Source organism: Ailuropoda melanoleuca, chromosome 8 (assembly GCF_002007445.2).
Source record: "Ailuropoda melanoleuca isolate Jingjing chromosome 8, ASM200744v2, whole genome shotgun sequence".
Taxonomy (NCBI): Eukaryota; Metazoa; Chordata; class Mammalia; order Carnivora; family Ursidae; genus Ailuropoda; species Ailuropoda melanoleuca.
This window is the reverse complement of record NC_048225.1, coordinates 28,724,514-28,752,255: the sequence shown is the minus strand read 5'-3', so window position 1 is coordinate 28,752,255 and position 27,742 is coordinate 28,724,514. Positions and strand designations below refer to the sequence as shown.

The window sequence follows — 27,742 nt, the reverse complement described above, 5'->3', positions numbered from 1 at the left end:
AAATATATATATATATATATATATATATATATATATATATATATATATATATATTTGAAATTTCAACATGGTTTTGAGCCCTTATATTTTGTTTTCTCACTTCTAAAATGGGACAGTAGTAACCCGCCTCATAGTTGTTCTGAGGATTAAATGAGAGTCTGTCTGTAAAATACATGGCATGTTACAGGTGTTCAAGAAATATCTTTCCCTTGTTTCTTTAAATGTGTTTGTTTTCTACTGTGGTGTGTCTATAACCTAATGCAATTAATCTGAGAGAGGTTAGGCTTGAGGAGAATTGTTTCCAAGCTACAAAAGCTCCATTCCCACCCACCCCTACCTAGTATAAAAATCTGATACTGCCCACTCATCTCCTGACTCCCAGTCCAGATTGAGAAAGACTGCTGGGGAGTTGTTGTGTTATATATAATCTCTCTCCTATGCAGATATGGAAAAATAGGTTAAAACCATTCTAATAAAGAAGGCATGAGAATAGCTAGTAATGCTTGATGAAGGAAAGCAAAGGAAAGTAGTCTATTTATGAACATTGTTCTACTTCCTTTATTGTCAGAGCTCTTAGGTGGCTGTTCCTCCTATGAGCAGTAAAAGAGTCCCTTCTACCCACCCCCAAACCCAACGCTAGAGAGGATGGAGCGTAGAGGGGGATGCATCTGGAGAACCCAGAGTTGCTGCTTGTCATTGTTTACATAAATTCATTTGTAATAAATATTAAGGATGATAATTATCCCATATGATTTGGGAATTAGTAAAAAGACATAAAAAAAAAAAACCCTTGAACATTAACTTGTATTATTGTTAAAGCTCCCAATAATAATTTTTGAAATAAGTTCCTAAAGACTTTGGTCTTGCTAACCAGTGTCTCAGTTGTAACTGAGCTGTCTCACAGAAAAGTGGTGGTTTTAAGAACCTAGTTTTGTTCTTCTCTTCACTTGTTAGATGCAGTTCCTTCTGATTAAGGCTGAGATGTATGCCAAAGTGAAGAGTGTTGTTCATTATAGACCACTTGCAGCTTTCCAGCAAGTGGTTTTCTTGCCAATTATCTTCTGTTTTTAAATGTTTCTGGATTATGGTTGGAATGCTGTTGATACTCAATTTTTAATCACAGTGTGCTCTTTTTCAAGATTATTTTGATTATTCTGGGTTCCTTGCATTTCCATGTGAATTATAGGAGTTGCATATCAATTTCTACCAAAAAGGCTTCTAGGATTTTGACAGTGCACTGAATCCGTAGATCAGTTTGGGGAGTGTTGCCATTTTAACAACATTTTAAAGATTTTAATTATTTGTTTGAGAGAAAGAGAAAAAGTGGGGGGGGGGGAAGCAGAGGGAGCCCAACACGGAGCTCGATCCCAGGTCCAGCATAGTGTGAGCAGAAGTCAGAGGTGGGCATCTTGTCTTGTTCCTGATCTCAGGAGGAAAACTTTCAGTTTTTTGTCCTTAAGGATAAGATTTGCTGTGGGTGTTTTGAGGGTCACCTTTAAGACATTGTTATTCCTAGTGTATTGAGTGTTTCATTACGAAAGAGTATTGAATTTTGTTATTTGCTTTTCTGTATCTATGAGATGGTCATGTGGTTTTTGATCCTTATTCCAATAATAGAATGTATTATGATGATTGATTTTCATGTTAAACCAATCTTACATTTCCTTGATCATAGTGTATAATCCTTTTTATGTGTTGCCAAATTCTGTTAGCTAATATTTTATTTACTTATTTATTTGTTTGTTTATTTAAAATATGGACCACTTCATGATTTTGCATGTCATCCTTGTGCAGGGGCCACGCTAATCTTCTCTGTCATTCCAATTTTAGTATATGTGCTGCCAAAGTGAGCACAGCTAATATTGAAGATTTTTGCTTCTGTATTCATAGGAGGTACTTTTTTTTTTTGATAAGTCTTTGTCTGGTTTGGTTTTCAGGATACCAGTCTCACAGAATGAGTTGGGTAGTGTTCTTGCCTTTTTTATTTTAAAAGTTTGTGAAGAAGGGATTGTTTTTCTGCCTTAAATTTTTGGTAGAATTCAATAATGAAACCATCTGGGCTTGGAGTTTTCTTTGAAAGTCTTTTTGTTTGTAAAATCTATAGTGATATATTCCCTTTCATGTCTGATTGGTAATTTGTATTTATTGTTTTTTTTCGTCAATCTAGATAGAGGTTTATTAATTGTATTGATCATTTCAAAGAACCCACTTTTGGTGTTATTGATTATATCATATTCTTGGGGCACCTGGGTGGCTCAGTCAGTTAAGTATCTGACTCTTGGTTTCGACTCAGATCATAATCTCAGGTCATGGGATCAAGCCCCACATCGGGCTCTGAGCTCAGCACGGTCTGCTTGAGAAATTCTCTTCATCTCCCTCCCTCCCTCTCTCCCTGATCATGTATGTGCTCTCTCTCTCTCATAAATAAATAAATTAAATTAAATTTAAAAAATTACTTCGTGGTAGCCTAGCCTATATGCTAATGAATAAATCCTTATAAAGTTTTTATGGCATACAGTATTATAGTCATATTCATAATGCAGCATTGGAAACATTGTTACATCATTGTTTCCCTTCAGATAGTGTTTAAGTATATTTTAGTATATTTAAAGGTAGTTATCCCTGGATTAACTTGATCCTTTTGAGGCTTGTTTTAAAGCTTTGTTGGAGCAGATATGAAGTAGCCTTTACCCTAGAGCTAGTTTAGCCCTGAGGTGTGTTTCTTTCCAAGGTGGCTACTAAATGCTCCAGGTGTTAAGGTGCCAGCACTGGCTGGCCAGAACTCAAGTATTTCTCAACTCCATGTGAGTTATGAAAAATATTCATCTTCTAGCTCCTTGGAAATTGTTCTTTGCCTTCCTTTGTAAAGTTTTACCCTCTGTGTACATAGCTTATATTCAGCCCTATGGAGATCTCTGAAGCTCTTTTTCTGTGTAGCTTCCTCTTTTCTAGTACTCTGCTCCATAAACTGCAGCTACCGTTGCCTTCCTGACTCCGATTTCTGTATTCTCAACTTAGTAACACTGTCATAATGCACTTGGGTTCACCGTTTTCTGCTATTGTCCAGAAATGACCTCAAAACACAAAACTGGGGCAATTTTAGGGTTTACCTCATTTGTTTTTGTTTCCTCAGAGATTATGTTTCTATGCTGCCTATTGCTCCATGTCTTAAAATGGTTATTTTATACATTTTTGTCCAGTTTTATAGTTTATGGCAGCGTGACAAGTATAAAGCCAGTTACTCCCTGATCAGATATGGGTATCTTATTTATTTCTGATCAGCACTATTTCTCATCTCCTGACGCTGAAGTTGAATGCTACTTTTTTGTTAAAGAGTCATTGTTTATTTAGAGTTAATGATAAGCTCATTTTTACTTACTAATTTTTCATCTGTTATTACAAACTCTATTTCAAGACAATTAAATCTAACCCACCTACTCTTTATTCTTTTTAAATAGGCAGTGTAGCCAATCAAGTGTTCCACCAAGTGATGTTTGACAAATGTATTCAGATTCTAAAGAAGAGCTGGCCTCAGGAATCTAAATTGAATCGGAAAAGAAAGAAAGAGCAGCCTAAGAACTCTGAGGCGAATCCAAGAGGGAATAGGAAAAGAGGAAAGCCACCCAGGAAAGAAGATATTGAGGTAAGAAATAAATGGAATAATAAAGCATATCTGTACCAACACAAGGTTATGATTTAAGAATTAACTTTATATTAAAATATGGTTTTGGGCATCATGTTTATAACCAAATGATCCTAAAGTATCATCAACTATCCAGTATGACCTTAAGTTGTTCTCATACTTTGTGTACTACTGAGAATAGGTTTCTACCTTGTCATCTTTCCAACCTCCCATAATCTCTTGCCAGCCTTGTTCCCAGGTATGCTTGGCAACATCCAAACAGGTGTATTTGCAACATTATCTTATTGTCATTAGAGAGGAAGATTGAAGTATTCCGAGGACTCATGTCCATAAGAGCGTAATGGAATAATATTAATTCCAAATTCTTGTGTGATGACTAGGTAGGATGGCGGACGTTCTTTGACATGAAAACTTCCAAGAAACGTAAGAATTCCCATTGACACAAAAATACAGAGCTAGAAGCTACTGTGCAGTCATCTAGTCCAATGATTTATTGTTCTGGCTGTGGAGATAGAGCAGTTAAGGAACCTGATCAGGGTCACATCACCTCAGCAATTCAGCAACCACCTGGAGTTTAACTGGACTTGGATTTGAGTACATTGAAAGCCATGGGACAAAGTGTTAGGCATTACTATGCAGTCACCTATACATTTCTTTATAATGTAGGTGGATGAAATAGAAGAACAGGAAGATGAAGAAAGTATTTGTTTTTCTGCCCGAGACCTTTGTCAAATTCGAAATGCCATCTTTCACCTTTTGAAGAATTTTTTAAGGCTGCTGTCCAAATTTTCCCTGAAAGAAAAGCCACAGTGTATACAAAATTGTATAGAAGTAAGTGAGAATTCCAAAAAACCTTGGGGCAACCTCAAAGGGCAGAGATGATGGCTAATATTTAATGAGCAGGAAAAATCAGGTCTCTTCTTGGTATCTGTTTTCCAGGTCTTCGTCGCATTAACTAATTTTGAACCAATTCTTCATGAATTTCATGTGACACAGGCCAGGTGAGCCACTAATTCTTCCAATGCTAGAATTTTGCTCTAGCAAAAGTATAAAATGCCGTTTTATCCTAATTGGCACACAAATAGAATTTATTCATTTGGATGTGTTTTATTATGGGGTTATGGAAGATTCTGAGTAAAATCATATCCATTAACTAATCTTTTGCCTTTTTTCTTTAGAAACCTTAACCAAGCAAAATATGTCCCAGAACTGGCCTATCATGGATTGTATTTGCTCTGCTCCCCAATTCATGGAGAAGGAGATACGGTAAAGGAGAAAAAGATTTAATTTAAGTACTAGTTGAATTGAAAGCATCCAAATCATATAATGGAAAAACATTGGCAGCATTTGGTGTGATGCCATTTTAATTTGCCAAGTCATTTTCATGACCTTATGTCATTTGCAGCGTTAAAAGCATCACCATTTCTATTTGCTGCCTATTCTTCATAACCAAACTGATATTCAAATACTTGGAGGCCACGGCAAATTATTGTTCGGTTTCATACAAAAAATAGTTCCAGTGAGAATTAAGTAGGAAGAACACTGAACAGAGTGTTACTTTTAGAGAAACAGTCACCAGATTGTTCTCAAAAGAACAGACAGTCATGGAATTTTCAAGTTTTCCCTGGCAAGTTTCATGTGTGCTTCAGTATTTCTATTAGTGTTTATATCATTTTAGTTGAGAATTCTATAGAAATATTACTGGTTATCACCCCTAGTTAGTATTCATATATGGATTTTGCTCCCCAAGTTACCTTAACAGTATCACTATCTAAACTTTGGAATCAGGGTTGTTCAAGCATTATGCTGTTATTAAACTTGGATGTCATTAATAATACAAGATTTTACAAAAAATGTGATAGAATGAGGTCCTATGACTTTTGGTGGCTGTGCTACACTTAATTTCTAGCGTGACTTGCATGGTGGTTAAAAAGTAGGTTCAAGGGGCGCCTGGGTGGCGCAGTCATTGGGCGTCTGCCTTCGGCTCAGGGCATGATCCCGGCGTTCTGGGATCAAGCCCCACATCAGGCTCCTCTGCTGGAAGACTGCTTCTTCCTCTCCTACTCCCCCTGCTTGTGCTCTCTCTCTCCCTGCTGTCTCTCTCTCTGTCAAATAAAAAAATAAAATCTTTAAAAAAAAAAATAAAGTAGGTTCAAGGGCACCTGAATGGCTCAGTCAGGTACATGCTGACTCTTGGTTTCGGCTCAGGTCATGATCTCAGGGTCTTGGGATGAAGCCCTGCGTTGGGCTTGGTGTTCAGCTTGGGGTCTGCCCTCTCCCTCTGCTCCTCCTCTCTCTCTCTCTCTCATAAATAAAAGAATCTTAAAGAAAAAAAGAAGTGGGTTGAGGGCTTTGGGCCAGGTTGTGTACGTCAGTGGTTGAATTCTGGCTCCACCCGCTTCAGCTGCGCTTCCTTGTATGCGGTATTCAGCCTTTCCAAAGCCTCAGTCTTCTCATAGGGTTGTCAGGAGGAGGAAGTGAAAGAACGTGTCAGGTGCTGAACGCCATGCTTGTTGTTTAGAAAACATGCCATATTTTATAATTTATTATACCATTTTCATTTCTGTGTTTAAAATATGGATGGGATAGAATTCACATGAGCGCTTTCAATTTCTATGCTCTGTAACATTTGTAAAGGTTAGCTGGATAGGGAAATTTATGCCTTTAGGTCCACAGTGTCTCTCAAGATGTAGTATTTTTTAATTGTGAGAGTGTTGACTTGATGTTAGACATGTTGGTTTTAGCCACGGAGGCTCTTGTATTAGGTATAAAGTAGAAATAATAATAATATATATAAAATAGAAATGTCTCGCTTACCTTATGCAGTTGTTGTGAGACTTAAGATTAAATCTAGTAATATACATGAATGTGCTTAACACAATACCTGCCACATATGTGGTTTTCAGTACATGTTTTTTTTACAGGATGAATGAATTGGTTAGTCGAGTAAATTATATGAGGTGATATATTGGAAGGTGCGTTGTAAATTTCAGGTAAAACACAAGTGTAAGGTACCCTTCTTCCCTTGTTCTATAAGGAATTAGCAGTAGCATTTTTTTGCCATTTAGAAGTGACAATTAATCCTCTATTTACCCTAATTTCAGGATTACAGTTTGAGTATAAGCAGTGTTTTCACACTGTTTCCATCATGTGTTTATTGAATATTTGGTAATTGTCCATGAAGCACATTTCTGGTGTTCACCCAAAGACTATGTCAACCTAACTTATCTTCACACAGCTTGAAATGGTTTACCCTGGGGCACCTGGGTGGCTCAGTTGGTTAAGTGTCTACCTTTGGCTTAGGTCATGATCCTAGGGTCCTGGGATCAAGCCCCCGTGTTGGGCTCCTGGCTCAATGAGGAGCTTGCTTCTCCCTTTTCCTCTGCCCCTCCCCCCCACTTGTGCACGCATGCTCTCTCTCTCAAATAAATAAATAAAATCTTAAAAAAAAAGAAATGGTTTACTGTGGTCTGCATTGCAGTCTTCAAGGCCCTTGGCTTCTTTATCATGTCTTAAATAGAATTTTCTTCTCTTCCAGGTTATAGGTTGTGTTTTCCATCAAATGCTAAATGTGATATTAATGTTAGAAGCAGGCAAAGGAGCCCATCACGCTCCCCTTAGTATTACAACATCAGTCATCAACGGTAGAAACCAGGCGGTCCAGTTCATCAGGTGAGGCACACACAGCTTGGATTTTCACTCTCTTTATCACTCTCCCTTAAGCCTCTTGGGCCCTGTACTAACCAAGATTTCTGACACCTATGGAAACTAACAGATTTCTGGCCTGTTGTGATTTTGAGGGTCAAAGTAAAGCACTTCAGAGCTCCTCTGGTTCACGTGGCTTGGGTCACTGTTGGTAGCCTCTACACTGGGGCGTTGTTGAAGGATACAGAGTCTATAATTCATGGGCCAGCACAGGCCTCCAGCTTGATTCCCACCAGCCTGTAAGGTCAGGCTCTGAGAAATGACACTTGCTTCTCCTCTCAGTGTTTGCCTCTCTTACAAGTCTGCCTCTTCCTTTCCTTTTCTATTTGTGTCTTCTCTGAGTCTCTTTCTCTTCGTTCTTTGCCACTTTTTCCTTGTTTCTTCTCACTTTTCTGTTCCCCTCCCCCTACAGACCATACTTCCTAAAGGGAAGAATTAAGTCAGTTTTTATTTCTTTAGCAATAGTTGATAGACCAATTTTCCCGTCATGAATCACATAGCTTCACCTAAAAAGTTCCGTGTTTCAGCTTTATTGAGGAAGACATATTTGCTTTGTCATTGGCTTTTCTTTCCGTCCTTTATTGAATATTTGACATACATTGTGGAGGTAGTGGAATGAAGTGGTAAGTATAAGAGAGTGCACATGCCTGCAGGTGTACGTGGGATATAGTTTAGTTGGAGTTGTGGGGTGTGGATGGTAGAATCCAGGTATATGTAGTCTGTCATCTAATCATTGAGCAAATATCTCTTGTGAGGGATTTTTTAAAACATTAAATAACTGAGGTGCTTTAAGTGGAAACACGCATTTTGGTTCTTCCATAATAGTTCATGATATCTCCAATTGCTGTAGTATCCATATAATGGTACAGATAAACACTAATGATGGATCAAATCTGGACATCACAATAATAATCTGGGGCGCCTGGCTGGCTCAATCAGAAGAGTGCATGACTCTTGATCCTGCGGTCATGGGGTTGAGCCCACATTGTGGGTAAAGATTACTAAAATAAATGAGTAAACTTAAAAAAAAAAAACCAATTATCTTCTTGGGTTAAAGTTTGGAGAGGTATTGTTAACAAAGCCACTGAAATGGTAGCATTTCACTGAGCTACCACAAGGTGGTGCTGTGTCTTATTATTATTTACCCCAAAAGGATGTATTTTAGAGGTGTTTTTTGTTTTTTTTTTAAGATTTTATTTCTTTATTTGACAGAGAGAGACAGCGAGAGAGGGAACACAAGCAAGGGGAATGTGAGAGGGAGAAGCAGGCTTCCCACCGAGCAGGGAGCCGGATGTGGGGCTCAATCCCAGGACTCTGGGATCATGACCTGAGCTGAAGGCAGACATTAACGGCTGAGCCACCCAGGTGCCCCATATTTTAGAGTCTTAATGTGAAATTTTGTAAATAGCCAAAAAAGTCATATGAAGATTGCACTTTGCTTCTCCCTGACTGTAACTGTCTGCTTGGTGGCGGCTCTAAAACCACACATAGGACATAGTGAATGGTTTTCTGCTGTGAAACTCTGTTTTACTGTATTCACTGAAACAATGCTTGTAATATGGGGTAAATAGTTTTTAATCTTCAGGATTTCTAAAACGTAGAGGTCATGGTGTTTGAGAACAGAGTCGAAAAATTACTATTTTGTGTGGTTGGTGTGTTGTAAACAATAGATGTGTTTTCTTTTTTAAAAAGCTCGCTTGTGGATGAACTAAAGGAAGATGTATTCCCAGTCCTTCGTATCTTACTCCAGCACATCTGTGCCAAGGTACCATTTGCTTTAATAGTAATAGTAATAAAGATAATGATGATGTGACAAAGAGATAATATATGTGAAGGTAAACAGTGTGTGCTTGTATGTGTAGTTGTTCTTGGGAATGAGTCTGTTATCATTACAGAAAGTAGTTTTATTTAATATTTTCACTACATGTTTCCAATGACAGAGTGTTCTTTTGAGGGGAGAATCCTTTTTATTTTGGAAAATTTCAGACATATGAATCAATAGAATAGGGTGACGAGCACCCACCTTCAACAATTTTTTGTCATTTATACCTCTATAGGTGTAATTTTCCTCAACACATGTGAACATTGGTTTTTTTTTCTTTTTTAAGCAAATTCCACCGTATCCATTGTGGCTTAAGTATTTCCTATGTATCTCTAGAGGAGAAGAACTCTGAAAACATAACCATAAAATACTAACACACCAAAGAAAATATACAATAATTCCTTAATATCATCAAATATCCAGTTAATGTTCAAATTTTTATGATTATCTCTTCAATTTCTATAGCAGTTTGGACAAATGATTCTTAACTTGAATGCATTGGATTTTAGGGGTTCATAAACTCTCTGAAATTTTGTGTTAAAAGTTTGTATTTCTAGATTTCTCATAGATTAGTTTTCAAAGGGGTCTGAAACCTGAAATTTGCTAGTCATTTTTATAACATTTAAAGATTCACTGAACTAGTCACATTCACTAATTTTCCACTTGTATCACAACATGTGTTTCAGTTGTCCTGTAGGTAGATATTGGCTGGACAGCCTCTCAATGCTTATGTTTCAGGTGACTGATAAATCAGAGTATCGGACCTATGCAGCCCAGTCCCTGGTCCAGCTGCTCAGCAAACTTCCCAGTAGGGAGTATGCTACATTCATTGCCTGGCTTTACAGATATTCACGAAGTTCCAAGGTAGGAGACACGCGTACGATCTTGTTTCCTGGCTTTGCAACCTCCTGACAGACAGATCTGAATACACAAGGGATCCTTTGGTGTTTATTCCTGTCTGATGGAGATTCTTATGATTTTGTTTTATCAGATCCCACATAGAGTTTTTACTCTAGATGTTGTCTTAGCTCTGTTGGAACTGCCTGAAAGAGCAGTAGATAACACTCTCTCGTTGGAGCATCAGAAGGTCTTAAAGCATAAGTTCTTGGTGCAGGAAATTCTATTTGACCGTTGTGTAGACAAGGCACCGACTGTCCGCAGCAAGGCACTGTCCAGTTTTGCACATTGCCTGGAGGTGTCTGTTACCACTGCATCGGAGAGCATAGTGGAACTTCTGATTAACAGTAAGTGTGGTGACTGTTGTGACATGGAACCTGTCTTGTGCTTTTCAAGAAATTGGACTGCAAGGGAAAACACTCTTTGTTGTTGCAAAAGTCATAGATACAGTATGATATACTTTTACCCTCATAAACCAATTTGACTGTATTGTTGAATAACTTTTTAAATAATACAGTCATATCTTGGAGATATTGTGGGCTTGGTTCCAGAGCACCACAGTAAAGCAAATATTGCAATAAAGCAAGTCAAATAAATTTTTTGGTTTCCCAGTGCATACAAAAGTTATGTTTACAATACAGTGTTGTCTGTTAGGTGGCAATAGCATTATGTCTAAAAAAAGTACTTACCATAATTAAAAAATACTCTGTTGCTAAAAATGCTAAGTACCATGTGAACTTACAGCAAGTTGCAATCTTTCTGCCAGTGGAGGGTCTTGCCTCAGTGTTGATGGCTGCTGACTGATCAGGGTTGTGGTTGCTGAAGGATGGGGTAGATGTGGCAATTTCTTAAAGTAAGACAGCGGTGAAGTTTGCCACATCAATTGACTCTTCTTTTCACAAATAATTTCTCTAGTAGGTGATACTGTTCGATAGCATTTTACCCACAGTAGAACTTTCTTCCAAAATCAGAGTTCATTCTCAACCCTCACAGCTTCTTCAGCACGAGTAGATTCCATCCTGAGAAACCAATGTCTTTGCTCACCCGTAAGAAGCTACTCCTCATCTGTTCAAGTTTTATCATGAGATTGCAGCAATTCAGTCACATTTCCAGCCTCCACTTCTCATTCTGCTTCTCAGAACACATACACTATTTATTAAGTTTGCTGTGTTATATGGGTATGGTTCATGGTACCCCAAAACAATTATAATAGTAACATCAAAGATCACTGTTCACAGATCACCATAAATATGAAAAAGTTTGAAATATTTTGAGAGTTACCAAAACGTGGCAGACACAAAGCGAGCAAGTACTGTTGGAGAAATGGCACCCATAGACTTGCTTGTTGCAATTACCACAAATTCTCGATTTGTTAAAACTGCAGTATCTGTGATGCACAGTAAAGTGAAGTGTGTGATAGAACAAGGTATGCCTGTTCGACAAGCCTGATCAGTTTGAAAGGCCTTTTAGAGTATTTTAGATATTCATGTTTTAGAGGTGAGATTGCTGGCTGCCTATACTACTACTTTGCATTGTTGGGTATTGGCTATATTGGGCCTAATATCCATCTATTTCCAATGCATACCAAGGAGGACATTATAGTCAGCAGTTTAGAATCTGTCCTGTCTTTAGGCCTAATTATCTTGATTTTGGTGATTCTGTGAATATTTACTTGGGGCTTATGTTACTATGACATTTTTCCATCTTATCAATCTACTTATTTATAGGTCCTGCAATTTCAAGAATAGAGAGCCATCCTGGTACCTTACTGAGAAATTCACCAGGTAATGGGTGAATATATTTTCCAATATTGAATAATTGTCTTTTTTATTTAAAGGACTTGCTGGGTATTTGACATGTTTTTTCTATTTCCATATTTACCTTTTTAGTATTGAACTTTATTTCTTCGTCAAGGAAATTGAAATTCATTTCAATAATGATGTAGTAATTTTAAATGTGTAATATCCCATGCTTGTATTACTAAGAGGTGTAACAAATTTTTACCTTAATGACTGAACTTTTTTTTAATTTATTGTTTTTAAGCTTTTTCCTATCAGAGGCAAACACTTAACCCTACTGGAGGCTCAGGGTTGATCAATATAGACAGCAGTGGTGAAACAGATGGATCTGGGGGTATGTCAGATTTTATTACTATCAGATGAGTAATAACTGTTGGATTTCAGACAACTGTAAGTAGAGTCTAAAAATCTTGGATTTTTTTTCTGATTAATTCACCCTTAACAATTGGAACATCTTTCTTTCTTCTTAAAAGTGGAATAATTTCTATTTTATTATATCTTTAATGTCCTTGTACTATACTCTGTTTCATCTTATGGTAAAGAACAAGCTACATTCCACTTATGTACTGAACCTCAGTATTTCTGTAACACATAAGAGAATATTAGCAAATATTTTATTTCCTTATTAAAGGCAGTCATTGTGAACACTTGGGATTGCTGACTGAAAAGGGACCAGCTACTAGAGAAAGTGCCGCACATAAAAAATTTGTGTTTGGAGAAAAGTCATCACAAAAAAAAAAAAAAAAAAAAGGAAAAGATGATGAGTACTGTTGTACCCAATCTTGTTCCTGTTTTTAATTCCTCATTACTTTTTCACCATGTCATCTTGACTCTGATTAAGGCATCCCAGAATTCACTTTTAATAAATGGTAGGGAACTGTGAATTGAAGCTCACATTGAAAAAGCCAATTCAGAATTTAGATTATGATTTCTCTTTATCAATAAGATAAACCATACATACTGTATGGAATGGTTGTGGGGTCCTCTCTCCCATGGCCTCCAGGATTCAGAATACATGTGATGACTGATCTCTTCCATTGACTTACTGAACCCAGAGTAATCTGGGATGGCTTAAGTGCTAATGTGATTCAGGAGGGAAAGAAACAAATCTGGACTGGTAAGTAGGTAGACCTGGAGCCTACTCCCAGATCCTGTGTCTGTCTAGCCGTGTGATCTTGAAAAAGTCGCTTTACTTCTCTGGACTCCTTTTTCATCTATAAGATGACATAGCATGAAATAGTGGGGAACACTCTATTTAGAAATGAGAGGCAGTCTGAATTATTATACTAATTCTGGTACTGAATAGCTGCTTGACTAAGACATGGAAGCCAACCAGGCATCCTGATTTTTAACTTTCTGAATCTAACACCTTCCCTGTCTTTCACAGAGGGCTGTTGTCAGAGTCTGTGAAAATCATGTTTAGAGACGTGATTTTTCAAGATAGATAAGTGAGAGTATATATGTGTAGAGAATTAATTATATAATTAGAGTTATTAATTTATTCTATTAACATTTATCTGGCCTCTTCTAATCTGTGCCAGGCATTGTAGATACAGACTTTAATGAAACATAGTTCCATCTGTTGTGGAGCAGTGGGAATAACAAATGTGTGTGTGAACAAATTTTACCTACATGTTTATATGTATAAAATGGTAATGTTGTCAGGTAAGTGTTGAGGTCTATGTAAAATGCTGTGAGGATAATTACTTATTTCAGCCTGAAAGATCAGCATGGAATTAGATTTATATGGCTCGGTATTAGCATGTGTTACTCAAATTCAGAGCAATAACTCACTATGTATATAAACCGATTTCCTAAAATATTATAAAAAATTTATTCTACAAAACTGTTGAATGTTTGTGTTGACTCCAGTCTTAGCAAGTTAAGTGCTTAGTGTTTCTTGGGGAGGCGGGTTCGGGGGGGAATCCCCCTTTTTTTTGAGCTGTAATTCACATACCATAAAATTCACCATTTAAAGTGTATGGTTTTTACTATATTTACAAAATTGATCAATTTTCAGAATATTTCCTTTGCCAAAAAAGAAACCCCATTCTCATTAGCAGTTCCTCCCCATTGTCCCCTTCCCCCAGCCTCTGCCAACCACTAATTTGCTTTCTGTCTCTACAGATTTGCCTGTTCTGGACATTCCACATAAATGGAAGCATACAATATGTGTTCTTTTGTGGGTGGCTTCTTTCATTTATCATAACATTTTCAGGGTTCATCCATATTGTAGCATGTCAGTTTTTCATTACTTTTTACAGCTACGTAATAGTACGTTGTGTGGATAATACTACATTTTGTATGTTCATTCATCAAGTTGATGGACTTTTGGGTCGTTCCCATCTTTTGGCTATTATGAATGATGCTGCTATGAACATTCTTGTGCAAGTTTTGTATATAAATATATTCATTCCTTTTGGGTATATTCCTAGGAGTGGAACTGCTGGGTCATGTGGTAACTCTATGTTTATTTTGAGTAACTACCAGACTTTTTCCAGAGTGGGCATACCGTATGTTTTTCACATTTACACACTAGCATGTGTAATCATTTTTATTTCTCCACATCCTTACCAACAGTTGTCATGTCTATTCTTTTTATTGTAGCCATCCTAGTGGCTGTGAAGTGGTATCTATCTCACTGTGGTTTTGATTTATATTTCCCTAATGACTGACAATGTTAAACAAATTGTCTTGTGTTTATTGGCCATTTATATGTCTTCTTTGGAGAAATGTCTATTCAGGTTCTTTGCCCATTTTTTAAAATGGGTTATTTTTCTTTATTTTTGATTTGAAAGAGCTTTTTATGTATTCTGAATCCAAATTCCTTATCAGATATATGATTTGCAAATATTTATTTTCTAATTCTGGGGGTTCATTTTTTCACTTTATTCATTTTATTCACTTTATTTTTTCACTTTCTTGATGGTGTTCTTTGAAGCATAAAACATTTTAGCCTCGGTAAAGTCTAGCTCTCCACTTTTTCTTTTTTTCGCTTGTGCTTTTGGTGTCACAGCTAAGAAACCACTGCCTAATTTTTCACAAAGATGTGCTTTTATGTTTTCCTTTCAGAGTTTTGTAATTTTAGTGCTTATGTTTTGGTCTTTGATCAATTTTTAGTTAATTCTTGCATATGGTGTGATGTAGGGGTCCAACTTTTGCATGTGAATATCCAGTTTGACATGGCACCATTTGTTTAAAAGACTTCTTTTCTCTTTTGAATGCTCTTGGCACCCTTGTCAAAAGTCAACTGACTATAGACATGGGGGCTTATTCTGTACTTTGAGTTCTATTTCACTGACATTCCATTGTCTATCTTTATAAGGCACTACCACACTGTGTTAATTACTGGTGCTGTATAGTAATTTTGAAATCAGGAAGTATAGCTTCTGCATCCTTTTTCTTGTTTTTCTAGATAAATTTGGTTATTCTGTGTCTCTTATATTTCCATATGAATTTTAGGATCATCTGTCAATTTCTGAAAAAAAAAAAAGCCAACTTGGATTTTGGTAAGGATTGATCTGTAGAACTCTTTGGGGAGTAATGCCATCTTAATAATATTTAGCCCTTCAGTCATGGGATGCCTTTTGATTTATTTAGATCCTCTTCAGTTTGTTTCAGTAATATTTTTTCAGTTTTCAGTGTATAATTCTTGCTTTTTAAGTTGATTCCTAAATATTTTATCCTTTTAATGCTATAATAAATTCCAGTAGTTTCTTAGTTTCATTTTCTAATTGTCCATTGCTAGTTTTTACAATGATATTTGAGGTTTTGACCTCGTGTCCTTCAACCTTGCTAAATTGGTTACTAGTTCTAAATGTGTATGTGTGTGTGTGTGTGTGTGTGTGTGTGTGTTTGTATGTGTATTCCTTAGGATTTTCTATGTATAAGCTCATGCCATCTGTGAACAGAGAGTTTTATTTCTTTCTTTTCCATCTGGATGCCTTTTCTGTCTTTTCCTTGCCTGCTTTTCCTGGCGAGGACCTCTAGTACAATGTTGAAAAGAATTGGAGAGAGCAGACATCCTCATCTTTCTTCTGTACTTAGTTTTCAGTCTTTCACCATTGAATGTGATGTTAGCTGTGTGTTTTTTCAGGATGACTTTTATCAGTGTGATGAAGTTTCCTTCTCTTCTGAGTTTGTTGAGTGTTTTTATTATGAAAGGGTGTTAGATTTTGCAAATTCATTTTCCTCATCTGTGGAGACAATCATGTGATCTTTGTCCTTTATTGTATTGCTAAGATATATTAGTTACATTGATTGATTATGTTTCATTCCTGGGGTAAATCCCAGCCATGGTATATAATCCATTTTGTATCTTGCTAGATTTGACTTGCTGATATTTTGTTGAAGATTTTATGTTTATATTCACAAGGGATTTTGGTCTGTTGTTTTCTTTTCTTGAGATGTTTTTATCTGGGTTGCTCTCAGGGTAATACTGCTTAATAGAATGAGGTGGGAAGTGTTTTCTTCTGTTTTTTAAAAGAGTTTATGAAGAATTGATGTTCATTTTTGTTTTAGCATTTCGTGGAATTCTCCAATAAAGCCCTGTGGTCCTGGGCTTTTGTGCATATGTGGGAAGGTGTTTGTTTTGTTTTGTTTTAAGGTCTTTTTGTATGTGTGTGGGGGGGAAGGTTTTTGACTACTTGTTATAGGTATATTCAAACTGTTTCTTCTTGAGTCAGTTCCATAGTTTTTATCTTTGTAGAAATTTGTCCATTTCATCTAGATTACTTAATGTAACAAAATTGTTCACAGTATTTCTTTGCAAATCCTTTTTATTTCTGTAATGGCAGTAGTAATGTTCTCTCCTTCTTTCCTGATTTTAAGAATTTAAATCTTCTTTTTTTCTAGCTAAAAGTTTATTAATTTTATTTATCTTTTTCAAGTAACCTACTTTTACTTTCACTGATTTTTTTCTATCGTTTTCCACTATTTCATTTCATAATGTATTTCCTTATACATCAGCAGCTCTCAGAGTGTAGTTGGGGATCCCTTAGCCTCCTTCAGCACGTCATTGAAGTTAATATTGTTTTCATAATAATATCAAGACTCTGCACTCTGAAGCATTCTGATTTTGAAGGAAAGATGAGAATCCACTGTTTTTTATTTAGCCAGACATTAAAGAGTTTGCAAAGATGTAGAACAGTGCCATCTTGTCACTAAATGTTTTTTAGGGGGAAATATAGTTTTTATTTAAAAATGTACCATTTATAGTGACACATTTTCCTATTTTAAAATGAATTATTAAATCATTTTGCTAGAGATTTTTACCAAAAAAGCCCTTAGGAGTCGTCAGAGAGTTTTAATAGTGTAAAGGGGCCTATGATCAAAAAGTTTTAAAGCTGCTGTTACATATTATTTAGTTTTTTTTTTTAAATCGTGATTAAATATTCCTTTTTTGTAGCTAAACAAAATGGAAAAGCTAAATAATTCATTCAGAATTTTAGACATAGGAGTCAGGATTAAAAACCGACTTCTAATATTCCAGAATTTATGCCCTTTTAAAATTATACTATTCTGCCCTTTGCATTATTGTGAATACCTAATTATTTGACTTTTCTTCTTTTTCTATGTTATTTTGTACTCAATTTCTTGGGATTTAAAACAAGCTAATTAGTCAGTTTTTTAGAGTATTTTCTCAGTACTGTGTGGTGAGATGTTAGATACTGTTTTCTCAGACCATAACGATTCTTTGACATTTCCTCAACAGTGAGATGTGTCATGGCAATGCTGAAAAAGAGAATCAGGGATGAGAAGACCAATGTCAGGAAGTCTGCACTGCAGGTGTGAGTTTTTTCTAGATATCCTTGAATGTGCCTTCTTTTTAACACTAAAAAGTTGGAAATATTTTGTAAAAACCCCAGCCATAGTCATTATTTAACTTCTTTTTCACTTAACATTTGTTCCCTTTGATCTTGTTGTATATATAAATTACAGAGAAGAACTAAAGGTTTGTTTGTTTTTAAGCTGGGTTGTTGACTTTTTAAGAATCTATTTTTATATCCTTAACTTCTTTTTTTAGATTAGGGATTCTTAATCTGGGGATCATGGATGAATTTTGATAGGGTGCATGTAACCCCTGAATTTGTTTGTAAATGCTTGTTTATGTAAAATGTATGTCAAATTTTCTCCAGAGAGAGGCCTTAGCTTTCATCAGATTCTGAAAAGGTGGGATATTACCTGGTGGAGGGATGGATCCGTGACCTCAAAAGTGTTAAGAAGCACAGACTTAAGTCTTATTTTTGTCTACAGTGTGTCTTTTTACTATGAATAAGTCATCAATTCATAATACATATGTTCCTTCTAGGTATTAGTGAGTATTCTGAAACACTGCAACATCTCAGGTATGAAAGAAGAGCTGTCACTTCTGCAGGACCAATGTCGGGACCCTGCAGTATCTGTCCGAAAGCAGGCCTTACAGTCTCTTACTGAACTTCTTATGGTGAGAAACAGTGGATATTTACATTAAAAATAATTCAACATAAACAATTACCTCTTGTTAAATATTAAGTTGACTATTGGAAATTCTACGAAGTCTATTGTAGGACTATGCAGTGTAAGAGAAGAGGTATTTCAATTACATATAATAGATTATGTCTCATATTAATATAATTATGAACTAATGCTAGAGAATGCTAGTGATTAGCCTTTTCTTGACTTCAGCTTAAATCTCACATAGAAATATGAATTTTAAAATGAATTTGGTTAGGTCAGAGGCCTAGATTAATTTTTGCACATTAAGACCTGTTTGATGATACTGCCAAAAGAACAGATCCACTAATCTGATATGTAATTTACTTCTGCCAAATAATTAGCTTTTGAAGAATCTTAAAAGCATGTTTATTTCTTTACTTCCATGATAGAAGCAATAAGTAATGCATACTTTTGACTTCCGCTATGAGCATCTTTTCTAATTGCTTCTTGGGATAAATATTTATCTTTTGCTCTTGATCTTGAATTAACCAAAATGTGCTGATTTACTACTAATAATACAGTAATGACTTCCTAAGTTTAAAATTTCAGTATGCACTGATATACAGTAATTGGAGATTGAACTTTGTTTTAACATATATTCCAAATGTTGATTTCTTTTTTTTTCTCTTTCGATGGTTTATTTGTAATTGTGTGTGTGACTGTTTTTAACCTGACTCAAAGTATTGACCACAGCCTCACTGACTTGTATTTAGACTTCTGGTAGTGTCAGACTTCTTTATGACTTCATGATGTTTAATTCCTCAGGCCCAGCCTGAATGTGTCCAGATACAGAAAGCCTGGCTGACAGGGATCATCCCAGCTGTGATGGACTGTGAGAGCACAGTGCAGGAAAAGGCTCTGGAATGCCTTGACCAGCTCTTGTTACAGAACATTAAGCATTACAATAAATTCCATACTGGAGACAATAGCCAGGTACTGGCTTGGGCACTTCTTACTCTCCTTAGTACAGAAAACCAGGAACTGAGGTATGTTAATTGTTGACTTCTTTTCCATATAGAAAGCCATAGAAGTTTTTTATTAAAATTTCTGTATTGAGCTTGGAAAATTAGCTTTCCAGATTACTTGACATATATGAAGACTCAATTTTTGGTCTTTTTTTTTCTTGACGCAATTCAAATTGCTTAGCATTTTTGTGGTGACAATTTTTTGTGAAGCCTTTGATTACCTCCTTTGCTTTTCTCTGAGTGTTTAAATTAATGTCTTAATATGTAGTAGAAAGCACTGATGAACATGATACATTAATAGTAACTTTCCACATGCTCATTTTTATGAAAGATGATTTCTTAGTTCTTTCAAATTAAACTTTTCCTGACATCTTATTGGATTGGTTGACTTAATACCACAGCAGTATTTTTTTCCTATTTGATGATAACATTTACTGAGCATACACTATACAGTGAATACTGTAGTGAGGGGTTAGCACCTGTTGTATTGGTAAATTTTAATCTATACTGCAGTGATCCTACCTTGTGTTTACACTACCTTGACTGACCTTTTTTTTTTTTTATAATGTAAGAAATACTTCCCTACTCTTTTACATGTAGTAATGGAGGAATTATACAATAGAAACATATTAGATTTTGTATTGTAAAATTCCATTCTGTGGCCTGGCAAATCACCAGTAAAATGGTGCTTAGCAGAGGCTGTGGAGAAGGCAATGGGAAGTTACTGTTAAACGGGTGCAAAATTTCACTGTGGTGTGATAACAAAGTCCTGGGGATGGATGATTGCACAACAGTGTGACCCCACTGAACTGTACACCTAAAAATTGTTAAAATGAAAGATTTTATTATGTATATTTTACCACAAGAAAAAAAATTTATTTGCCCAAAGTTAGGAAGGAGAGTATAGAATTAGGGTCCTAAGTGTAAAAGAGTTTTGGAATAGCTGTTATAGAAAATGAGCTAGGGCAGCAGTCCTCAAAGTGTGATAGATTCATGAGCTCAGACTATTTTGATCATAATATTAAGATGTTATGTGCCGTTTTCTTTTAAAGATTTTATTTATTTATTTGACAGAGAGACAGCCAGAGAGAGAGGGAACACAAGCAGGGGGAGTGGGAAAGGAAGAAGCAGGCTCCCAGTGGAGGAGCCCAATGCGGGGCTCGATCCCATAACGCTGGAATCACGCCCTGAGCCGAAGGCAGACACTTAACGACTGAGCCACCCAGGCGCCCCTATGTGCCATTTTCTACTTTTATTCTTTTACGATAGAGTTTTCCGGAACTGTATGATAAAATATTGAAGCAAATTGAACACAGAAGCAGTTATAATAATCCACCTGTCTTCTGTTTAAACCAGATCATAAAGAGATTTACAAAAAGTAAAAGCAGTGACACTATTCTCACCAACTTTATTTTGTTTTGAGAAAAATTGTTATTTTTTTGTAAAACAGTACATTTATGTTAACATGTAATTGGCTTATTGTTATTTTTAGATTAACTAATGGATAAATATTTTTAAACTTCTCAGTTTTAATTTCTGCACAGCAGGATATAGGCCACATAAACCAAAGCTCTTCAAGGTGGTGCATAATTTTTTGAGTTCAGAAGTGCCCAAAGATGAAAAAGTATGAGAACCACTGAGCTTGGGAATCAGTTTTTCAAAAAGGATTATTAAGAAAAGTAAGGGCTGGTGGAATAGAGTTCTATAAACATTTGTAAACAGTATCTTGTGGTATGTTCTTTAATAAACAAAGTAGCTGGAACATCAGGAAGTGTTCAGGAGGAGAGAGACTTCACAGAACAGATGACCTTTGAATTTGAATCTTGAAGGTTTACAAGGAGGCAAAAGGGCATGTCCATGGGAAACAAACAGCCAGTGGGTGGGGAAACAGTGCTTGTCCTACTATATATAAAATGAAACTGAGATGTTAAGCAGGACCCACATACTGCAGAATTGTAACATAGTATACCAAGAAGTTTGACTTTAGATTGAAAACAGAGGGGGAGGCTGCTGATGAATTTAAAGTGGATGGGGTAATATAGGATTTTATATTTTAGGAAGTGTTAACCTTGAAAATAAAACACCCGGTCAGCAAAATGGGTTTATACAGGAATAGCATAGCTGTGACAAACCACAGGCAAGTCTGGTGATCAAAGGAGAGGAACTGTTAGTATTTAGAGAAAAGGGGGACTTTGGGAGGGGCTGCTTTGAAGGAAAGCCCATTTGAAAGAAAGTGAGAGTTCAAGGTGGTGATGCTTTCCCAATGGCTGAGTTGTGACAGACTCTCCATTGGCTGGGCTGTTGCCAGGCTAGGAGGAATCCTTCCTCTTGGCTGGAGTAGTAAAGTCAGCTTGTTCCTCTTGGGAATACAAGTCATAACTCTTCCTGTTGCGGAGGGTTGATGACCAATGGTAGGCTTGAGAGCTCCCCCTGCAGGCCTCTCAGCTCCACTTTCAGTTTCACAGGCTATGTAGCAAGGGTCTTGTGCTTGGTGACGAGGAGACAACCAGAATCTAAGAAAACAGGCCAGCACTGAAATGATTTAAGTTAAAGATAATGAGGGCCTGCATCAAGGAGAAGGCAGTAGAAATGAGGAGAATGAAGTATATTTAAAGATATTTAGTAAAAGTATAGAATTGGTAAAGTTTTGATTTGAAGATGGAAAGAGATAAAATAAATTCACAATTTTAGTAGAAAGTGAGTTTTAGGAACAAAGAGGGAGGGCATAGAGCAGTTTGCTGATTTTTTTTTAAAACTTTTTTTCTTTTTTTAGCTTAGGTTGGCTTCCTATTGATGGTGGCAAGAGCTGAATTATTCCCAGAGGTGGACTAAGTAGGAATTAGCCAGGCAGCCATAATAGTGAGCGTTTCCAGACAGAAAATAGCAATGCAAAGGCTTAGAGGCCTGAAGTCTCCGTGATTCTATCCAGAATAACTGGTCAATGGGATTTCCATTCACTGAGGTATGGAAAGTAGAGGCAGGGCAGATTTCTGAACAGAGGGAGGGCAGGAGATGGAAGTCCAATTTAAATGTCTGCACAGCAAAGGAAACAATCAGTAAAGCCAGCCTATGGAATGGGAGAAGACATTTGCAAGCGACACATCATGTAAAGGGTTAATATCCAAACTCTATAAACAACTTATCAAGCTCAACACCCAAAAAACAAATAATCCAGTTAAGAAATTGGCAGAAGACATGAATAGACACTTTTCCAAAGAAGACATCCAGATGGCTAACAGACACATGAAAAGATGCTCAACATCACTCATTATCAGGGAAACACAAATCAAAACCACAATGAGATACCACCTCACACCTGTCACAATAGCTAAAATTAACAAGTCAGGAAACAACAGATGTTAGCGAGGATGTGGAGAAAGGGGAACCCTCTTGCACTGTTGGTGGGAATGCAAGCTGGTGCAGCCACTCTGGAAAACAGTATGGAGGTTCCTCAAGACGTTAAAAATAAAACTACCGTATGACCCAGCAATTGCACTACAAGGAATTTATCCAAAGGATACAAACATACTGATTTGAAGGGGCACATGCACCACAATGTTTATAGCACTATCAACAGTAGATAAATTATGGAAAGAGCCCAGATGTCCATCAACTGAAGAATGAATAAAGAAGATGTGGGGTGTGTGTGTGTGTGTGTGTGTGTGTGTGTGTGTATAATGGAATATTACTTGGAGATCAAAAAGAATGAAATCTTGCCATTTGCAACAATGTGGATGGAATTTAGAGTGTATTATGCTAAGTGAAGCAAGTCAGAGAAAGAAATACATGATTTTACTCATGTGGAATTTAAGAAACAAAACATGAACATGAGGGGGAAGGGAAGGAAAAATAAAATAAGACGAAAACAGGGAGGCAAACCATGAGAGACTCTTAAATATAGAGAACAAACTGAGTTTTGTTGGAGGGGAGGTGAGTGGGGTGATGAGCATTAAGGACACTTGTTGTGATGAGCACTGGGTATTATATGTGAGTGATTAATCACAAAATTTTACTCCTAAAGCCAGTGCTACACTTTATGTTAACTAACTGGAACTTAAATTAAAAAAAAAAAATGTGTGCTTGTGATGTTTTGTCGTGTCTAAGTGGAGAGCTTTTGGTAATGAATGAGATCATCCAGGGTTCTGTTGTAGATAAGAGGACTAAGAATAGAAATTTTCAAAATCAGCCATTAGAGTGGTTTGAAGAAAAGGAATTAGTGAAGGGAAATGAAGAGAGATCCAACAAGTAGACCACAGACCAGAGTACAAGGACAGGGAGAGTGGTCAATAATGTCTGGCAGAGGTCATGGAAAATGGGGACTGAACATAGTCCATTGGTTTTGATATTAGGATAGAGGTCAATGGTACTGTACAAAAGAACCAGGCTAGTATCTGTTGAAAACATTCTGACTTGATAGGGAGTGGCTTGTGATCAACAGTGGGGCTGAGGGGTAAGCTAACCGAGGGAGGCTTTTTGGGAACTGTTCAGCTGATGTGGAAGGGTGTTAGTTGTCAGAAAAGCCAAATTTGAGGTTTTAAAACTGGAAGTTCAGAGGATTTTTTTTCCCATTCTGTTCACCTCTTATAGTACACATTACTTAATATTTTGTGTGATTCTTCTTAATAAATTTTAAAATATTTGCTAATTGTGTATGTATTGTTTTTGAACCATAATCAGATATAAATTATGTTATGAGGTAACTGCAGTAAAATTCTAGATGTTTATAGATTTTTAATCAGTAGCTAATTTATTAAAACCATTAATTTATATGGATATGCTTATTATGTGAAGATGTGTTTATTTTGTTACAGTTGTCTTCTGCATGCTTTGAGAATTCCTTTTATTTTCACTTAATGAGAAAGTCTTGGTATGTGAGAGTGTGTGAGTGTTTGTGTATGTTCCTAGCGGTTTAGGAAAAATTAATTGGGGGAAGAAGTGTATTTTTCTCTTCACTTAAATATGTAACACTGCATTTATCTCATCAGTCATGTTATCTTGTTCAGTGCTGTGGGAAGAAGTCAAATAAGAATGATATAAAACAATGACATAACACCAGCGTTTTAATACACCAGAAGCATTTTTTTTTTTAATTTTTAGAGGGTTTGAAATATGTATTTCTGAGTGGTATTGGCAGGTCATGGCAAAGTTTAGCTCTTTTAATATCACCATATTTAAATGCTAGGATGTCATTTGTCTCCAGTCCTTCCATTGAAAAAAACAGCAATGTCTATGCTTTTTTTTTTTTTAAAGATTTTATTTATTTATTTGACAAAGATAGAGACAGCCAGCGAGAGAGGGAACACAAGCAGGGGGAGTGGGAGAGGAAGAAGCAGGCTCATAGCGGAGGAGCCTGATGTGGGGCTTGATCCCGTAACGCCGGGATCATGCCCTGAGCCGAAGGCAGACGCTTAACCGCTGTGCCACCCAGGCGCCCCAATGTCTACGCTTTTTGTCACTAAAACCCTCTAAACTCTGGCTGTATTTCTTATTGGTAACCTATCCTTTATGTTTGTATAGCAATTTTGGAGGGAATGAGGATAAGAAGGGTCTCAAGTGAATTATAAAATTTTATTCTTTGCTTTAAAAATAAATACTTTATAAGGGGAGGAATAAATATATCTTCTGGATAATAAAAATTTTTAAAGATACCTAGTTTGATATCAAATATGTCACTAGCCAGGAACTTTTGCATAGACGTTTGATGTGCCAGAGGAGTCCTGGAGCAACAGAAGTTGGTAACCTTTCACTGAGGGCTGCTCTGAACAGTTTTGTATATTTAAAGTTACAATTGTTCTTTCCTATCTTTTTTTTCCAGCCGCTATTTAAATAAGGCTTTTCATATCTGGTCCAAGAAGGAGAAATTCTCATCCAGTTTTATAAACAATGTAATATCCTACACTGACACAGAACATTCTGCACCAGCCTGGATGCTGCTCTCCAAGATTGCTTGCTCATCACCCAAGCTGGACTACACCAAAATAATTGAGTCCTGGGAGAAAATCAGCAGGTTTGCATGCTTATAATGTAGTTGCTGATAGACACTGAAGATTCTTGGAAACAAAGCTCATGTCTTTAAGGAAGTGGGCTATTTCATAGCTATTCATATACATAGATCTTGTCTTTAAATTCTGGTATAAAAACAAACATGAAGGATAAGAGTAAGTTTTAACCTTTCAGTTTACCCTTTGTCCCAGTAATTTACGTGCCTTAATGCTCTTACAACTTGACTCCTAAACTATGCTACCCTACATTCTTCCAGTATTAACAATCCAGAGACTATTTTGTTGGCAACAGTTTATTTTGGCTCCATATTGATATTCCTTATGTCCTTTTCCTAGTCAACAGAATCCCAATTCAAACACCTTAGGACATATTCTGTGTGTTATTGGGCATATTGCAAAACATCTTTCTAAGAGCACCCGGGACAAGGTGACTGGTGAGTGTCTATTGGAGAATCTTGCAAAGGCTTTGCTTCTCACTTTATATATATTTTAAGCAGTTAAATTTGGAGGGTTTTGACTTTCTTTTTAGATGTGGTCAAGTGTAAGCTGAATGGCTTCCAGTGGTCTCTAGAGTTGATCAGCTCAGCTGTTGATACTTTGCAAAGACTCTGCAGAGCATCTGCAGAGACACCCGTGGAGGAACAGGTAGGCTACAAACTCTCGTGGATAGGTTTGTCATTTATTTGTGCTTAGACACATTACTCTGTTTTGAAGTTTGAAGAGTGTTCTTTGTGGAGAACCTGTAAGAATGGGTAGTCTCCAGCAGCTAATACTACAAGGAAATACGTGATAAGCAGTTAACATTCCCTGAGAAGATCTTGGCTACTAATGACACAGGGTTCCCTCAGGGAGTCACCACCCTGGCTCTAGGAACAAGTGTCCTCTAGGAAATGATTTCTGATCATTTGAGAGGTCATACTCCTGGAAAATACCTGTCCTGTTACCATAGGCTATATTACTCTATACCTCTTCCTGTATCACATCCCCAAAGCTGGCCAGAGCCTACAGCTCATGTTTTCTGTAGAGCATACACACAAATCGAAAACAGGGTTTTGCATGAGACAGAGCCATTACTTTGACTTCCTAAAAGATGTTCATATCAGTTTCTCTAATATGTTATTTTATTACCATGCATTCTGTTTTTATCATGAAATATGCTCCTAGACAATGCTAATCATAATGAAAAATTTTAGGACTGGGGTTATTAATAATGATTCTAGAAGTCAAAAGTTAATTTAAGTAACTGCTGGAATATTTTTAAGTTTTCCAGAATAAAAATATTTTTTGCTTCATTCAGCTACATTTCTATGCTACCTTTTTTTATATAAGTTCCTTAAACAAAGTCCTTCCTTGATAAGTTACATCTTCTATTTGTAGTAACAGATATAATAAGAAAGTATATTATAACTTTTTTTGCTTAGGACTGAAAACAGGTTGAAATGTACTTAACTAAAAATGCCCAGCTCTTTCCATGTAAATGGTGTCTGGTGTTTTCCTGGCATGTACCTTTTGGCTCGTCTGGTGAAAGGGATACTTGCTTCGTTTGATTTTTCTAGCCGTTTATCTCTTGATCCAAGAAAAACTTTTAAATAAGGAACATTACCTAAGTAGGGAGCATATTTGAATAGCAGAAAACAGGTCAAAACAAAACAAAAAGCTCTTCACGAGGGAAAAAGATGTAGGAAAAAGTGGGGAGAAATGTATATGGCAGATTATGAAACTGTGATCCTGCATGTCTCGGTGGCACACAGCTGATTAATGGCAGAGCCATGCCTGGAACTAAGGCCTCACATTGCATTCCCAATCTCTTTTTTCACTAACACTGGCTGGAGGAAGAGTGGTCTATAATACTGGTGAGCTTGGGGCCTTAAGAAGCCACTACTGGCCCACATTGTTAGCTCAGTAAGTTACATCATTGTTAGAGTCTGTGAGGAAGACAGTTATCTTCACATTTAAAAATTGAGAACTAGAAGACAGTAACTACAACGTTTGAAAAAAGGCCACGGTTGTAGCTTTGCCAACATCACTTCCCTTGGTAGTAGACAATGGACTGAGGCCCTGAGATTTTCCAGAATCTTAGGATATTTTAAATTTGTATGATCTGGTTGCTTCCCTTAAACATACTTCTCTTTTCCTTTTCTCTGTAAATGAACATTCTGTATTTTACTGAGAAAAACAAATTGCCCAAAGAATAGGTGATTAGGCTCTAGCTCACCAGCACTGCATATGAAAAGACATAGGTTTTGTGGCATTGTTGCTCTCTGTAAGCTTGGTACCAGTTAATAGTGTTTTGTGGCTATCACTGGAAACCGTCTGTGAGATCTTGGACTGTATTAACAGAAATAGTGTCTACAATAAGAGGGGTGATGGTCCTCCTCTTTGTACTGGTGAAATCTAAGTTGGCATGTTCTTTTTTTTTTTTTTTTTTTTTT

General features: G+C 36.6%; 1 protein-coding gene and 1 non-coding gene across 2 annotated transcripts in view; one reads left to right on the top strand and one right to left on the bottom strand.

The window, feature by feature from the left end:
- The window catches only part of NCAPD3 (non-SMC condensin II complex subunit D3), a 58,782-nt gene that overhangs the window by 4,638 nt on the left and 26,402 nt on the right, over nt 1-27,742 (top strand). The window contains exons 4-19 of the mRNA XM_011221874.3: nt 3,459-3,643; nt 4,310-4,474; nt 4,583-4,644; nt 4,822-4,909; nt 7,182-7,315; nt 9,041-9,113; nt 9,909-10,034; nt 10,162-10,414; nt 11,795-11,851; nt 12,111-12,200; nt 17,580-17,653; nt 18,177-18,311; nt 19,109-19,329; nt 25,124-25,315; nt 25,647-25,744; nt 25,840-25,955. Coding sequence (XP_011220176.1) covers nt 3,459-3,643; nt 4,310-4,474; nt 4,583-4,644; nt 4,822-4,909; nt 7,182-7,315; nt 9,041-9,113; nt 9,909-10,034; nt 10,162-10,414; nt 11,795-11,851; nt 12,111-12,200; nt 17,580-17,653; nt 18,177-18,311; nt 19,109-19,329; nt 25,124-25,315; nt 25,647-25,744; nt 25,840-25,955 — 2,069 coding nt within the window. The remainder of the gene's footprint in view (nt 1-3,458; nt 3,644-4,309; nt 4,475-4,582; nt 4,645-4,821; nt 4,910-7,181; nt 7,316-9,040; nt 9,114-9,908; nt 10,035-10,161; nt 10,415-11,794; nt 11,852-12,110; nt 12,201-17,579; nt 17,654-18,176; nt 18,312-19,108; nt 19,330-25,123; nt 25,316-25,646; nt 25,745-25,839; nt 25,956-27,742) is intronic.
- Nucleotides 1,750-1,854, bottom strand: LOC117803667. The gene has a single exon (XR_004627604.1). It is a non-coding gene; the product is annotated as a U6 spliceosomal RNA (small nuclear RNA).